This window comes from Rhipicephalus sanguineus, chromosome 7 (assembly GCF_013339695.2).
Source record: "Rhipicephalus sanguineus isolate Rsan-2018 chromosome 7, BIME_Rsan_1.4, whole genome shotgun sequence".
In the NCBI taxonomy this organism is placed as follows: domain Eukaryota; kingdom Metazoa; phylum Arthropoda; class Arachnida; order Ixodida; family Ixodidae; genus Rhipicephalus; species Rhipicephalus sanguineus.
Window position 1 is genome coordinate 4,976,924 of NC_051182.1, and position 14,819 is coordinate 4,991,742.

A 14,819-nucleotide genomic window follows, 5' to 3' on the forward strand; every position below is an offset into this window, starting at 1 on the left:
CCTCCATCGAAAATGCAGCCGCCGCGGCCGGGATTCGATCCCGCGACCTTCGGGTCAGCAGTCGAGTGCCATAACCACTAGACCACCGTGGCGGGGCATAGGCGGAAATCGGACCCACGTCCTGAAGCGAAACAGTCCGATGCATAACTTGCCAAAGTATATGATACACGGCGAATCGGAGCGAGCGTATCCTGCCAAGTTTCCGCTTGTAGCCTAATCTAGCAAGTACAGAGCACAGCAAGCGCAGTTGAGCGTGATGGGTTACTTTCGCGACACGCACTCCTACCGTGCCGTACACTCACAGGATAGATCGAGTAAAAAGGGCGTCTGTTTGTCCCGCAAGAATAATCGTCATCTGGCTTGCTTGCGTTTCCTTTCTTGAAAACTCGGCGCTGGCCACTTTTCTATCAGGAATGCTGTCACGCTGATAACGCACGCGCCGTTCGTGACTAGAAAGTGCCGGGCGCGCAGCGATAATGCAAGGAAAGGCAGGCACATTAAATGACGATTATTGTTGTGGGACAAAAAGAGTCCTTTTTTACTCGATCTATTCTGTGAGTGTACTTTTGCCCGGGGTAAATGCTGCGACGCATAAAGGAAAGGTAGCCGGTACAAAAGAAATTCGAGTGACCTACATTTTGTAGAAGTGGAGGTATAAATCTATTGTTAATTTAGTTAGTTTAACTGTGCGGTGTTTAGTTTGTTAGCAATGGCAGAAAGGAGCACACAGCAAGTACAAAACAGTTGTCGTGTCATTCCTATATATGTGTGCCTCATCTCGCATTTATGATGTTTATTGCTGCGGATTCATACGAACAAGCCCAGCAACCACACTTCTCAAAACTACATTTTTTGTTAAAAAAAGGGGAAAAAAAGGAAAACTGAGGTGCTATTCAAAACATACTTCGCCCACGCAGATCTACTCAGTTCCCTCGCATCGCACGCGCACTGTCCGCTTTTCTGCTTTCTTTTGTCCGTCGTTGCACACCCCTCCTTTTTTCGTGGTCGCCTGAGTGGGGCCACAAACATACGCACACACACGAGGGGGACGTTCCAAGGGTACGGCTTTTCTTTTCACTTGACGACCCTCACCCCATACCCTCAGAGGACTTCACAGTTCACACCAGCTTTCACGCTCTCCCACGCAGCCTTCCGGAGGGCAGACAAAAAGAGAAGACTTACAGATGCTGGGGCATGGTTTGAAGTTAGAAAGACATTCTCCCTTGAGGTAAAATGCTTTCGAACGCCACAGTCGGGGAGACGGGGAGCTTTCCAATTCAGCGCTTTCGTGTTGTCTGTCTAGGTGGCGCTAGAGGAAGATTTTCGTTGTAGTGATAGGAATAATGCAGATTTCTCAGTGTTCCTGCAGCATTTGTGTGTGATTAGTGTGTATAATTATATAAAGAGACCGTAACTGTTATATTTTAAGCTCTGCATGTTGAGATTTCAGCGCAGTTTGAAGATTACTCCGCTTTTGTTGACGTTTTCAGCATGAAAAATTACGAGAGTTTACGAGCTTCGTATCGCATTTCTGCTTACTTTATTGAAAAAACGCTACGTCGAGGAGGTAGATCGGGGACCCTAGTTTCCTTACGTGCAAATTCGGCCATGGAAGTTCAGTAGCTTTCCACCAATATGGGCCACGGTAGGTCCCTATATTGAGAATATTGCCCACTTTAGATGAATATAATTTAAAAAGTAGCACGTGCACATCGATGAAATTGAGCATTCAGACGGAAAATCTTATCCTCTACATACGCCCCGAAAATGAACTTTCTCTAGCGAATAGTTACTGGACAATCTGCTGCGGAAGTTACTAAATTTGGCTGTTTTCAAAAGCTCAGCAACAAAAAAGTAGAAGTCCAGCATAAATTTGCTACGTTGAGAAAATAGGTAAATATGTCTTGAATGTGCTGCGCAAAGAACAGTGCTGTAACTGTTGCAGATTTTTCAAAAAATGGTCACTGCTGAGGCACAGTCAGCCAAAACCGTGTAACTTGCGCTTATTCTTGGCTATCCATCCCCAAATACTAATGGTTGACTTGTTTTTAATAAATATATTTGAAATGTACAAAGATCAAGCTTTTCAATGATATATAAGTCAACTACATGAAACACGGAGAACAGCCGCCGCGTCAGCTGGAAAAGTGACAAAACCGACGTGTTCGTGCCGCCGGAGTGAGACCGCCACCTTAAGATCGGGCAAGGTGCCCGCGATGAACGGAACTTTAAGTCGACCCATGCGCTGCTTCGCATCCCGACATGGTTCCCTTTAGTGAGAGATGGTGGAATATTTTTTTTGTCTCTTTCTTTCTTTATTAAAACCAAGTATCGTCATACCTCACAGGCACTTAATTTTTTTCGACCCATAGAGACAAAAAAATTTGGAGGACGCTTGAGCTTCGCCTTCAAGAGTAGAACGCCATAGCGTAATCGTGCCTCGTGCGCATCGCCTTCTCAATTTCTCAGGTGGCTTCGGTTCTCAGGGGATGCCTCAACCGTGCCGCAGGAAACGAACGTCTGTGCGCGTAACATAGGCCGTTTCAAACTATCCTAGAATGCCTACTGCAAGTACAGCTTCGAAGTGCCCACTACGCCATAATTCTTGCTTTTGCGAAACTACGAAAGGCCCCAAGACAACGCGCGAACCTACGCAGCTGCTCACTTTGTTGATGCTTTTGCTGCTCCTGATGACGAAATATATCTGAGCGCTTTGTAATGGGTGGGCCTTTAAAATACCCACTCGAATAAGATCGCACATGATACTCACGAAGTACTCCCGACTGAAGAACCTCGCGTGAAGTGTCCTCAGCACAGCGTCCTCAGTCAGCGGACCGGGTAGGTGGATGAGATCGCGGACTTCAGCGCAGGACTTTGTGCCCTGGTGGTGCACCGCGGGTGCTGCACCGGCTGGTGGCACTGGAATGACGCCGGGGGTCGCTTTGCACGGCGCTAGTTTGGCGGTGTCACCTGCAACGCGTTGACACGCATTTACTCCGCATGAATAGCATCTCAGAGGCAAGAGAGATGAAAACGCCACACCAAACTGGTAGTATCTGATGTGGCGAACATTTAGGCGAAAATCACCTTTTTACGCAAGCCCATGCGTCTGTGATGAGCGCAATTTCATGGCAAACGACCACGCAGTTGTCATGATACGAGCGCTGTCGAAAAGGCAGTACTTCAATGATTGTACATCTCTGCGCGACAGCACTAATCGCGCACTATTGGTTGAAAGATACCTAGCTGCGTAGCATTTGTTTCATAGCGGCAGCCTGGTGTTGGTGAACTTGTAACACAGCGCAAACTCGCATGCCCTCCCAATTTGCGGACTGTAGCAAATTTACTCATAACGAAACCCCGGGCTCCGGTTGCCTTATTTTGCAGACTTTGCCTGTTCGTCTCTGTTTCTCTTTCCTTTCGATCATTCGTGTTCAACCAGAAGGCCTCGCCGGCATTTTCTCGTTATGTCACGCCCAGTCAGGTAATGTTCGGTTCCGCTTACAAATGTCGTTCTCTATAGAGTATAGCTTCACTTAAACGAAATGCAAGGGACTTCCTGAAAAATGTTTGTTAAACTCAAACAGCGCTGTTTCAGCTCGTTATCACAAGCTAAAGGAAACATCAGGTCTTAAGTGAAACTTCAACCCATTTATTTGTCGCACAGCTTATTTCCATGTGACTTCATGCTTACTCGGCATTTTGTGAAGAAGGCCGTACTTAATATTTCGCTGCACATGGCTGCAGCTGTCATTGCGTCTATGGATCCGGCTGTTTAAGAAAATGTGCAGGCAGTCAATCCAGTTTAAATACGCCGGTGTCCAAGTCAGATCGTGGCCTCTGCGATTAGCCCCTGATGAAGCGCCGTTGGCGGAGCTGATCGCCGGGGCCACGGAGGCCATACAACGAGAAGTCGATAAGATGTTCTACAAAGGCGTCATGGAGGCCTCCTCATGTCCGTGGGCGTCACCTGTCGTCTTGGACAAAAAGAAGGATGGCAGCTGGAAATTTTGCACTGAGTATCGTGTCTTAAACGTGATAACACGCAGAGATGCACATCCGCTGCCACGGGTCGATGGCGCCCGTGACTGTCTCCACGGAGCGAGATACTCCTAATCCATAAACCTGTACTCTGGTTACTGGCAGACTTCTGGGACTAAGAAAAAACGGTCTTTGTCACACGAAACGGCTTTTGTCAGTTCAACTCAATTTCGCCACCCTTTACCGACCTTCTCAAGAAGGACAAGCCCTGAGGACAATTAAAATAAACAGCGACCACGAATGGAAACATAAAGCGAGACGCTTCGGCTCACCCACCGGAGCGTTCTTCACAAATGAAAAATGAATGCGCAAATAGTCCGGTTATGTATGTTTTAAAACACGATGTAGGTAACATGCGTGCACGCGTGGAAAGTTGCCGTCATTATGATTGAGCGTGTGCGCCGTTGTCCGGATTGTCAGAGGTTCGAGATAGACGTCCAGAACTTTTCTCTTTCCGTTATCTTTGCCTTATCCCAGTCTATTTCGTGGCCAGTTGCTTCTGCGTGTTGGGCCAGCGTGTCTGATGAAACCTTCTTTCTTACACCATACATGTGCTGCTTGAGTCTGCGGAAAGTTGCCTGTCTCGCCGGCGTAGCTGCCACCACAGTCTGCGCACGGGATGCTGTAGACAAAGCCTGAAAATTTTTTACTTTCGCAGCTTGTCTTGTAAGAGAATGTCTCAACTTGTTTGTTGGCACGTGCACTGCCTGAACATCGTAGGGGCGTAGAACACGCGCAAGGTGCTCGCTGATTCCAGGAACATACGGCACAAAAGCACTGGGCGCGAGTTTTCAGGACGTGGAGAACGTGCACGTCCAGGTTTCGAGACTGCAGACTCCAGGACGAGGCTTTCTTTGCCCGTCGTCTACTCATGTTCCCGACCGAATTCGCGAGTATCCAGCTGCATGCCATCTTCTAGGCAAGAGTGCAGTGCTGCCGTGCCGAACAGAGCCAAGAGGGCAAGCTCGAGAGACTACGTCATGGAAACCTGACTTCGGGTCACAATCCGGTCACTTCTACTGAGCACAACTTATCTTCACAGAAGCCAGCCGCCGCTTAACTCTCCGTTGTGAGGCCGAACTTATTTCTTGGTTCCGCGACGGACGCAAAGATAATGATGTGTGCCGTGGAAAACGTGGACATACAGGTTTAACCCTCCAGCCGTGACGAGTTTAGCCGTCGTTTTCACCACTCTCTTCGGCAGAACATGCAGCGATCAAACGCCTTCGAAACAAGCCCGACATCTCCCTGCCGACAAGGGCAAGGAGAGAGAGTAGCCAATCGATGATCGATCGGTAATCGATGAATTCTAGAAAATGCTTGGAGGACCTTCGCCTGACCCGAATGCATGACGGATACCTTGTCATTACAAATCAATAGCCAATAAATATATAATCGATAATCGATCAATAACCAATGCATTATGGAAAATGTTTGGATGAGCTCAGCTTGGCCCAAAAAATGCATGACCGATACGTTGTGACAACCAATCGATAGCCAATGTGGTCAATAACGAATGAATTCTAGAAAATGCTTGGTCGTTCTTACACTGGCCCTGAACGTATGATTTAGCACATCAAGGGGTGGCAAAGGAAAGTGATGGTGAGTGAAAGGGGGTGAGAGGGTAAAGCATAGCTTAGTCTTGTATGGCAGGGGTCGGCAGTACTATGCGGCCCCCGGCACGGCGCCAGAACCACCTCCTCTCCCCTTGGCTCTTCCTATCTGAAGGCCGGCGTGGCACTTTTAAGCTCAAATGGGGTTGAATAGGAACAAAGGAAGGTGGCTTCCAGTTGGCACTGCCCCCCATCTTCACACTTAGGCGGATAACGTCCTCGCTTCTTTTCTTTGCACAGTCCAAACACGGGGAAGAAAGACTCTTGGTGGAAATAATACGTCACGAAAAGACCATCATCCAAGGAAAAGGGAAACCCGTGTCCGACATGCTCGCAGACGTTAAGGCTTTTCAGTTGAAACTCAACCTTTTCCAACACCAGGCTATTGAGTCTAGTCTTAGTCACTTCCCTGGCTGCAATAGTTTTGTGCGTAGATACGAGCACACCGCTTCCCAAAGAAAAACTCTCAAATATTACGGGATTTAAAGAGGGAGTTGGCAGTTAGGTTGTTTGATTTTTAAAAACAGTCGAGTAGCATCTGGTTCTTTCAGAATCCTTTTAAGGTGGGTTCGAACTAGCCGATCTGTAGACAGACGATGACCTCAGACACATTTGATGCGAAAGAAAAAGTTTTACGCTGGCCTCAAAGAGTCAAAGTTTTCGAGTTTGAACAAACTAGCAGCAGCCATGATAATAGTGTTCGGCTGTGCATACGTCTGCCAACAGACTTTCTCGATAATGACGTTCATTAAATCAAACTTGCGTTCCCGACTAACCAATGAACACCTCGACGAATTTCTGCGTCTGTCGGTGAGCAACCTTGATGGAGATAATTGCGAGTTGGCTAAGAGTGTTGAGCACCAAAAGTCGCACTGACAGTTTCTTCTTTTGCTTGTTTGTAAATTGCCCCGCCACGGTGGTCTAGTGGTTATGGCGCTCGACTGCTGACCCGAAAGTCGGGGGATCGAATCCCGGCCGCGGCGGCTGCATTTTCGATGGAGGCGAAAATGTTTGAGGCCCGTGTACTTAGATTTAGGTGCACGTTAAAGAACCCCAGGTGGTCGAAGTTTCCAGAGCCCTCCACTACGGCGTCTCTCATAATCAAATCGTGGTTTTGGGACGTTAAACCCCAGATATTATATTATAATTATTGTTTGTAAACTGCAACCTTGTGGCATGCGTTTCGAAAATAAAAATAAACATGCTTTATATTCCAGTTGTGTACATCATTGTCAATTCGCGAAATTTCTCGTTGCCTGCAAATCACACTTTGTCGTGCGGCCCCCGCCTCAAAAGGTTGCCGACTCCTGTTGTATGGCAAGGGGTGGGAAAGGAGGAAGGCAGTCTAGTGCGTGGCTGCCGAACAGCGTCTAGCAAATCGTTCCTTCTCCGACGAACACCATCATAAACGGGCTATAGAAATCGGGTCAATCCCACCACTGGCCCACTAAAGTGAAGAAGGCAACAACAACAACAAATGGCTGAGAAGCGACGGCGGCGAGCTGAAGACCACCGAGTACGTACAACGAGGGAATACTAGGTAACGGGAAACGCAACGTCGGCTGCGAGAAGACCCCGAAGCGATGGATGGCCTACGCCAACGACGACTTGCCCGTAGATCTATGAAAGGTGCGAACGCTTGGTTTCAGCGCGAGTTTCTGTCTCTGTAGTTTGTACATCCGTGACGTGTCTGTGACTGTCTGTGGCTTAACTCGAACCTATCTGCGGTGAGAATCAACGTAGAAACAACCTAGCATCACCTAGCTAAAGCCTGGCAATGATCTAGAAGCAACCAAGAAACAACCTGTCTCACCTAGCTAAGGCCTACGAACAACCAAGAAGCAACCAGATTAGTCCAGTTTCGCTGTTTCAAGCCTTGCGCGGCTTAGTGCAAGCTTCGCCAATTATTTTATCCCCCGTAGCCAGCGCCACTTGAAGCCGGTGGTTCGTTTATCACTTGTTGCAAAAGATACCGCAAGGCGAACAAAGCAAGAAAAAAGTTAAGTTAGGCAAACAAACATGCCTTCGCATTATCTTCAATGTTCCAGTTTGCAGCAGTGATGGCAAGCTTAAAAATTGAAGGACACTGTATATTTCAAAGTGTGTTCGGCGAAAGCCTGTGGCGATTCTACTGACTACGCCGTGGTTTCGGGAGAATCCACATTCTTGGGGCGCTTCTCCGAACCGCTTGCCGTGCAATCATCACCGGGCCGCTTGGGAGCCCTTCGATTAACTTGACTGCTGCAACGAGACGTCTGACGAAGGAGCGTTGCCGCGCGCGGCTTTTGTTGTATATGAAAGAAGATGAGGATGGTCGCGTGGGTCAGCGTTGGTCACGCTGACCCACGTCAGCGCGACTTCTTTGTTACAACTACACCGTAGAGTACCGTAAGGGAAGCGGTAATGTGGTGGCTGATGCGCTCTCTCGACTGCCTTTGCAAGGAGAGCAAGGAGAAACCAATGAGGTTGCCGAAGATGACTTTGTTTGCCTTCTTTCTCCGATGCTAACCATTGCAGAATTACAAGCGGAGAGTGCATCTGACAGTACAATCGCAAGAGTCATGTACTTTGTTTTTTCATCTTGGCCTGATAAAAAATCTCTGGAAGCGGAGCTAATGCGATATTTTCATGTACGTGCAGAACTATCCATTGTACCCGACTTGCTTTACCGTGGTGACAGGATCGTAATTCCAAGTATCCTTACTCGTCGTTTGATGGAAGCCGCACACGAATCACATCCGGGGATCAGTCGTACGAAAAGCCGTTTGCGAGAGTTGTACTGGTGGCCTCGAATAGATAACCATGTAGAACAACTTGTTAAAACATGTGTTGTTTGCCAGTCATGTGACAAATCAGCACGGCCAACCGCAGCGCCTATGCAGGCAGTCGCTTTGCCTGACAACCCTTGGGAGAAGACTGCCATTGATATTATTGGCCCATTTGAGCAAGCTCCCATGAAATGCCGTTATGCAGTGACGCTTATTGATTATCACAGCAAATGGCCAGAAGTTTTTTTTTTTTTTTTCAAGAGAAGTCTCTACGGCGACGGTCAAGAACTTTCTGCTACAAGTGTTTTCTCGTGAAGGCTACCCGAGTCAAATAGTTTCTTATCACGGACCGCAGTTTAGCTCGGCTGAATTTGAAGAGTTCCTTCAGGAACGTGGCATACGCCATTGCTTTTCTTCTGTTTACCACCCGCAAGCAAAGGGGCTTGTAGAAAGGTTTAACAGAGTCCTCAAATCTGTTGTTTAGATGGCAGTATACGTGCGGAGTGATATCCGTGTCGCCGTGACAGAATATTTGGGGATCTACCGCTGCACACCTCATGCCACAACGGGAGTTGCACCCGCCGTTTTGCTGCACGGACGACTGCCACAAACACGCTTAAGCATTGTTGGATTACCGGATTCTTCATTTCACGAAAATCCAGCACAGGCGATGAAATGGCTGCGTCAGCGTGTCAGACAAAACCAAGCTTCTTCCAAACTTTACACAGATTGCCGTCGCGGAGCCCGGACAAGGCACTTTGCCGTCGGCGACTACGTCCGCGTGAGAAAGTCGTCAGTTCACGGGAAAATATCTTCGCGCTTTTCGGAACCGAAGCAGATTATTGAACAACGAGGGCCAGCTTCATTTCTTTTGGATGACGGTCGAGTGTGGAACGCCTCCAAATTTCAAGCGATACACCCAGAAGCTGCGGAGAAGTTCACAGGCAATCGACCTAGTATTCTAGAATGGACTCTACCACTACCTGACGAGTCTCTTCAAGGTAGTGCATTTGCTGCGAGTGAACAACATGCCGACTGTCCATCTACGTCACGGCAAGAAATAGCAGCACAAGCCAGCAGTGAATCGAGTATACAGCCGTCTTCACTGCAGGACAAAATGAACGGCCAACCACCACGGAAGAGCGCACGAGTTAAAAAAAAAACTCCGTTGAAGCTCAGGGACTATGCGTTACGCAAGCGAAAGTTTTTTTTATCAACCGGGGAAATGTATATGAAAGAAGATGAGGATGGTCGCGTGGGGACATGAAATAAAGTAGATGATGTTGAGGCATCGCATGCGTCGTTCCTCTGTGTTCTAAGTACAACAGCTTTGTGCCATCACGTGATTGCTGTCAGAGTGTGAGGGGGCACGGACGGACGCCGCCGCTGGACGCCGCCGCCGCGTTACGCAACGCGCAACTCATGCGCGTTGACGGACGGACGCCGCCGCGTAGCTATGCGCAGCTGTGCCATCACGTGACTGCCGAGAGAGTGTGAGGGGGAGAGGCCACAGCTTGCACCATGCCAGGGCACGGACGGACACCGGCGGACACCGCGAGTATGAGACATTAAAGGCTTTCGCCTTAATATTTTCGACCTCGGGCATACGCAGCGGAGGAGAGCTACGCGGCGTTGCTGGCGTATTTTGGGCCTACGTACGCTAAAGCTCGCTTGCGAGCGCTGCTGCGCTATCCGGCACATGCTATCCGGTATTCCGTTACGTTTTTGCGTATGGCGGAATACCAGAGAGATTAAAACTTTCCATTAGCAGACAGGTAGACTGACAGACGTACAGACGGACTGAATACATAGATAGATAGATAGATAGATAGATAGATAGATAGATAGATAGATAGATAGATAGATAGATAGATAGATAGATAGATAGATAGATAGATAGATAGATAGATAGATAGATAGATAGATAGATAGATAGATAGATAGATAGATAGATAGATAGATGGTACAGGTGCTGCAATTCACAATCGTAGCGCCCGATGAATCGGTGGAATCCTCCGTCGTATTGTACAGCGACCCTCTGGAGCATGGCAAATAACGCAGGCGCAAGGGACGAAATATTATTGGCTCAAAAAAAGAAAGCTGTCTCTCGGCTCTTGCTCCACCGATTTGACCCGTTCACCAACGCTTGCCTCTGTGTATAAACGCAAGACTCTACTCAGCGGTCGGTCGTGACGGCGGCAATTTCGAGGCGAAACTTGCGTGACAATGGAGCGAAAAAATAAAAATAATAAATAAATGAATAGGAGCCCAGGAAAGCGGCATGCGGACGGAGAGCGACGGCGGGAGAGGCCTTTTCGGCCCATCCATGCGCACGTAATGATGGCCGCCCCGAGAAGAGGAGGTACCAACCTCAACTCAGTTTCGGCGCATTCTGGAAAGCGGTCGTGTCCCACGGTGCGCGGCGGCCGCCGCCAGACGTCGTTGCCCCCTCTCTCTCTTCCTTGGACATCTCAAAGCAAGTACCCAGTCAGTGTGCAGAATGAAAGCGAAGGCGATCTTCGTCTTTTGCTCTCTTCCTGTGTTTGACACCGTGCGAGGACGAATGGGTCGGTCCCGCGAAGCCAGCAGTGAGTGCATGCCGTCTCACAGCCGAGTGCAGCCATGCAGTCAATGACACTAGGTCGTAAATAAAAAAAATTCATCCCGTCAACAGGTTTTACTGGCCAATCACTATTGACTCGTTCCGCATGTATTCCAATAATTGCATACATCGTCATTACGAAAATTTAATGCAATTGATTTGAAATCCGCGTATGCTCCGTAAAGTTATACGGAAATGGTACGGCCTCATGGGAATGGCGTGGGGAATGTTTCAAAAAGAATGGGGCCCTGACAAGGGTTACCACGGCTGCCCTCACCTAGTCGCTTGGTTAGTCAATATTTCTGGCCCTGCCACCTCATAAAGGATGTCAGACATCAAGCAATTGAAAAGTGAATGCAATATACAAGACGCACAGTAAAAACTCGGAGAACGTTTGAGCTTCGCCTTCGAGAGTAGAACGCGATTGCTCAATCGGGGCCCCGTTTGCATCGCGTTCTCAAGCCAGGCTTCGCTTCCCGGTGAACACCTGCACCGTGTCGCGAGGAAATGAACTTTTCTCCGTTTTAAGCTATCTGGGAATGCCTCCTGCAGGTACATTTCCAAGTGCTCACTGCAGCATAATTCACCATTTTGCGGATTAGCGATATCTCACTGCGCGTGCGTATGACAAAACGTGCACCTGCGCAGCTGCACACTTTGTCGATGCTGTTGCAGATGACGATCAATTATGCCTGACAGTTTTGCAATAAGAGGGCCTTTAAACCACCCAGTCGGTTGCGATTCAGATGACGTGATGCCTGGCGGAATTTTACGCTTCTGCCACGCAATTTTTAGCGTGACAGGCAGATGTCATGTGTTAGCATGACACTAGCATAGACTTTTATTCCCGAAACAGTTTCAGGCACTGTGTTTGGACACGTGCTTGCCAAGCAGATGGCCTGGGTTCGATTCCGGCTCGGAACGATTATTTCTTGTAGTATGCATTTTCCCCGATGTATCGCTCACGATCAGCGCCGATTTTTCCCTGACAACCACCGACACCGACACCGCAACTTCTGCGAAACGAGCGTTTTAACGCTATCACATGAAAAAGTGAAATGAAGTTTTAACACTCCGTAACTTCAGGAGGTACGGAGGCCTGGTAGAGTATGATGTCCCCACTCGAGAGACAGGCATGCAGAGGAGAAGAGGCTCATAGGAAACTGAGTGAATAAGGCGGGAACTGCGTATGAATCCACACAGCGAAGACGATGCACTGCGGAGCACGAGCTTCCGACTCCTAGCTGCATTATCGCACGGGCCGAAAACTCCCGTGTATACGTACACTGACGGGCACGAACCCCCGGTGGCCTCATTAACACCTTCATTATCATCATCACCATCATCATCATCAGCCTGTCTACGCCCACTGCAGGGCAAAGGCCTCTCCCATGTTCCGCCAATCAGCCCGGTCCTGTGCTTTCTCCTGCCACGTTATACCTACAAACTTCTTAATCTCATCTATCCACCTAATTTTCTGTCTCCCCCTCACGCGTTTGCCATCTCTTGGAATCCAGTCAGTTACCCTTAATGACCACCGGTTATCCTGCCGACGTGCTACGTGCCCGGCCGATATCTATTTCTTCTTCTTGATTTCAACTATGATATCCTTAACCCCCGTTTGTTCCCTGACCCACTCTGCTCTCTTCCTGTCTCTTAAGGTTACACCTATCATTTTCCTTTCCATCGCTCGCTGCGTCGTCCTCAATTTAAGTTGAACCCTCTTTGTAAGTCTCCAGGTTTCTGCTCCGTAGGCAAGTACCGGTAAGATGCAGCTGTTATATACCTTCCTCTTGAGGGATAGTGGTAGACTACCATTCATGATTTGATAATGCTTGCCGAATGAGCATTAACACCTTATAATACTAGAACTCATGTCTTTCAGTGTTCCTTTTTTTGCTCGAACAATAACTGACTGGAACAGCCTACCTCGTAACACGCTCATCAGCGCCGACTCTATCGCATCCATTACTACCTAAATTTAGTCCTTTCTGTTTCGAAATATTGTTCCGTTGTTTGCTGACACTTTTGTGCATTATTTAGGTAGTTTTGTTGCGATAGCAATTATATGGACTCTTTCGGCAGATTTTTGCCGTCGCCGTCATGTCCCGGATATGCATATGTATGTACAAAAATGTAAAAGGTCCAAAGAAAAATAAAGCAGAAGAAAAACGATTCTGAAGTATCCGACCGGGGATTCGAACCTGCGACCGCACGCTCCCCAGTGCCCTGCGTTAGACAACTGAACCACACGCCATGTATGCGCAGGCGAGAAAGCGGCGAGCTATTTATGTTCACCATTTACCGCTGCTGGTACACAGATCTCGGAGGAGCTTGAGTGTGTTTTCTATCACGCAACGCTCCTACGTTTTCTTTCAATTTAAAAACGGCTCTTGACACGCGCACGACAAAGTAGCGCCTTTCTGTACCCACTCGTGATGTGGAATGAAAAAAAAAAAAAAAACACCGGGCACACCAAACAGTTTCTCACAATAATACCTAGAGGGAAATCTGGCGCCACCGTCCATGCGAATTTCTTAAGGGGCGCCGTTGCCGCGATGGGAATGACGGTATACGTGCCTGCGAGGCTTGTGATGGCTGGTGTTGAGCGAGGCTTCGGCTAAAAAGCGGATGCGGCTGCGCCAAATAAAGCTTCTCTAAAACAAAACTTTTTTAAACGGATCTCATTTACGCGTATTATATTCCAGAATAAAACCCCACTCACCTGTACGTCATAACCAAACGTCGAAAGAAAGAAACAGACGACGAGCAGTCGCAGAGTGAACGCTGGCCTTGTCGTCTGCCTTCCAAGTTTAGCGGCCGTTCGTTACTTTTACGCTTCGTAAATTTTACATAAACGCATAAGTTTCCAAAGTTAAGTAAAACTCGTTTCTGTGCAATGATAAAAAAAAAAGAAATAGCTTCGTACGTGCTCCTTCAGTACGAAATCAACCATTCTGACGCAGGGAACGCGTTGAAGCCAGGCGCGTCTTCGAGGTGTCCGGGCTCTTCGTGAACAATACCAATCCGAGCCAAAGTCCGAAGCGCACATATGCCGTCATTCCCATGCATACTAGCGCCATATTTCCCTTTAGGTCATTGTGAGAAACTCTATGGTGCACACAGGCACGCCTTGCGTCAGACGCCACCGTGCGGCAGGACGCAGGAGACGCAGAGGGGTCACTCCACGCGCTGCAGTTTAAAAGAAAAAGAAATATCTAAGAGCGCCTGATTCTCCATCGTCGACACGCAGTCTTGGCAAGCAAACAAACAAACATTGTCGACACTTGCAGCACGTTGCTCAAGCACAAAGACGCAACTGTGACAGCTGTTAGTTGACGCTTGTCATGTGCGTTCATTTCGGGCGTCCTTCTTCGCCCCGCCGCGGTGGTCTAGTGGTTATGGCGCTCGACTGCTGACCCGAATCGCGGGATTGAATCCCGGCCGCGGCGACTGCATTTTCGATGGAGGCGAAAATGTTTGAGGTCCGTCTACTTAGATTTAGGTGCACGTTAAAGAAACCCAGGTGGTCGAAATTTCCAGAGCCCTCCACTACGGCGTCTCTCATAATCAAATCGTGGTTTTGGGACGTCAAACCCCAGATATTATTATTATTATTATTATTATTATTATTATTATTATTATTATTATTATTATTATATTCTTTGTGCTTCAGCGGCGCGCTGCAAGTATCGAGCTGCTGGTCGTTCGTCGTGTGACATTCCAATTTCTTGCTATCGCATTCATTTCTGCGCCCTTGAGGCGAAATTATGACTTCTTCTCACTATATTATTT

The 14,819-nt window shown here is 48.2% G+C and overlaps 1 protein-coding gene across 1 annotated transcript in view; it reads right to left on the reverse strand.

Moving 5' to 3' along the window:
* Positions 1-14,819, reverse strand: part of LOC119400559 (unconventional myosin-Vb-like) — a 260,416-nt gene that overhangs the window by 231,178 nt on the left and 14,419 nt on the right. The window contains exon 4 of the mRNA XM_049417693.1: positions 2,771-2,970. Coding sequence (XP_049273650.1) covers positions 2,771-2,970 — 200 coding nt within the window. The remainder of the gene's footprint in view (positions 1-2,770; positions 2,971-14,819) is intronic.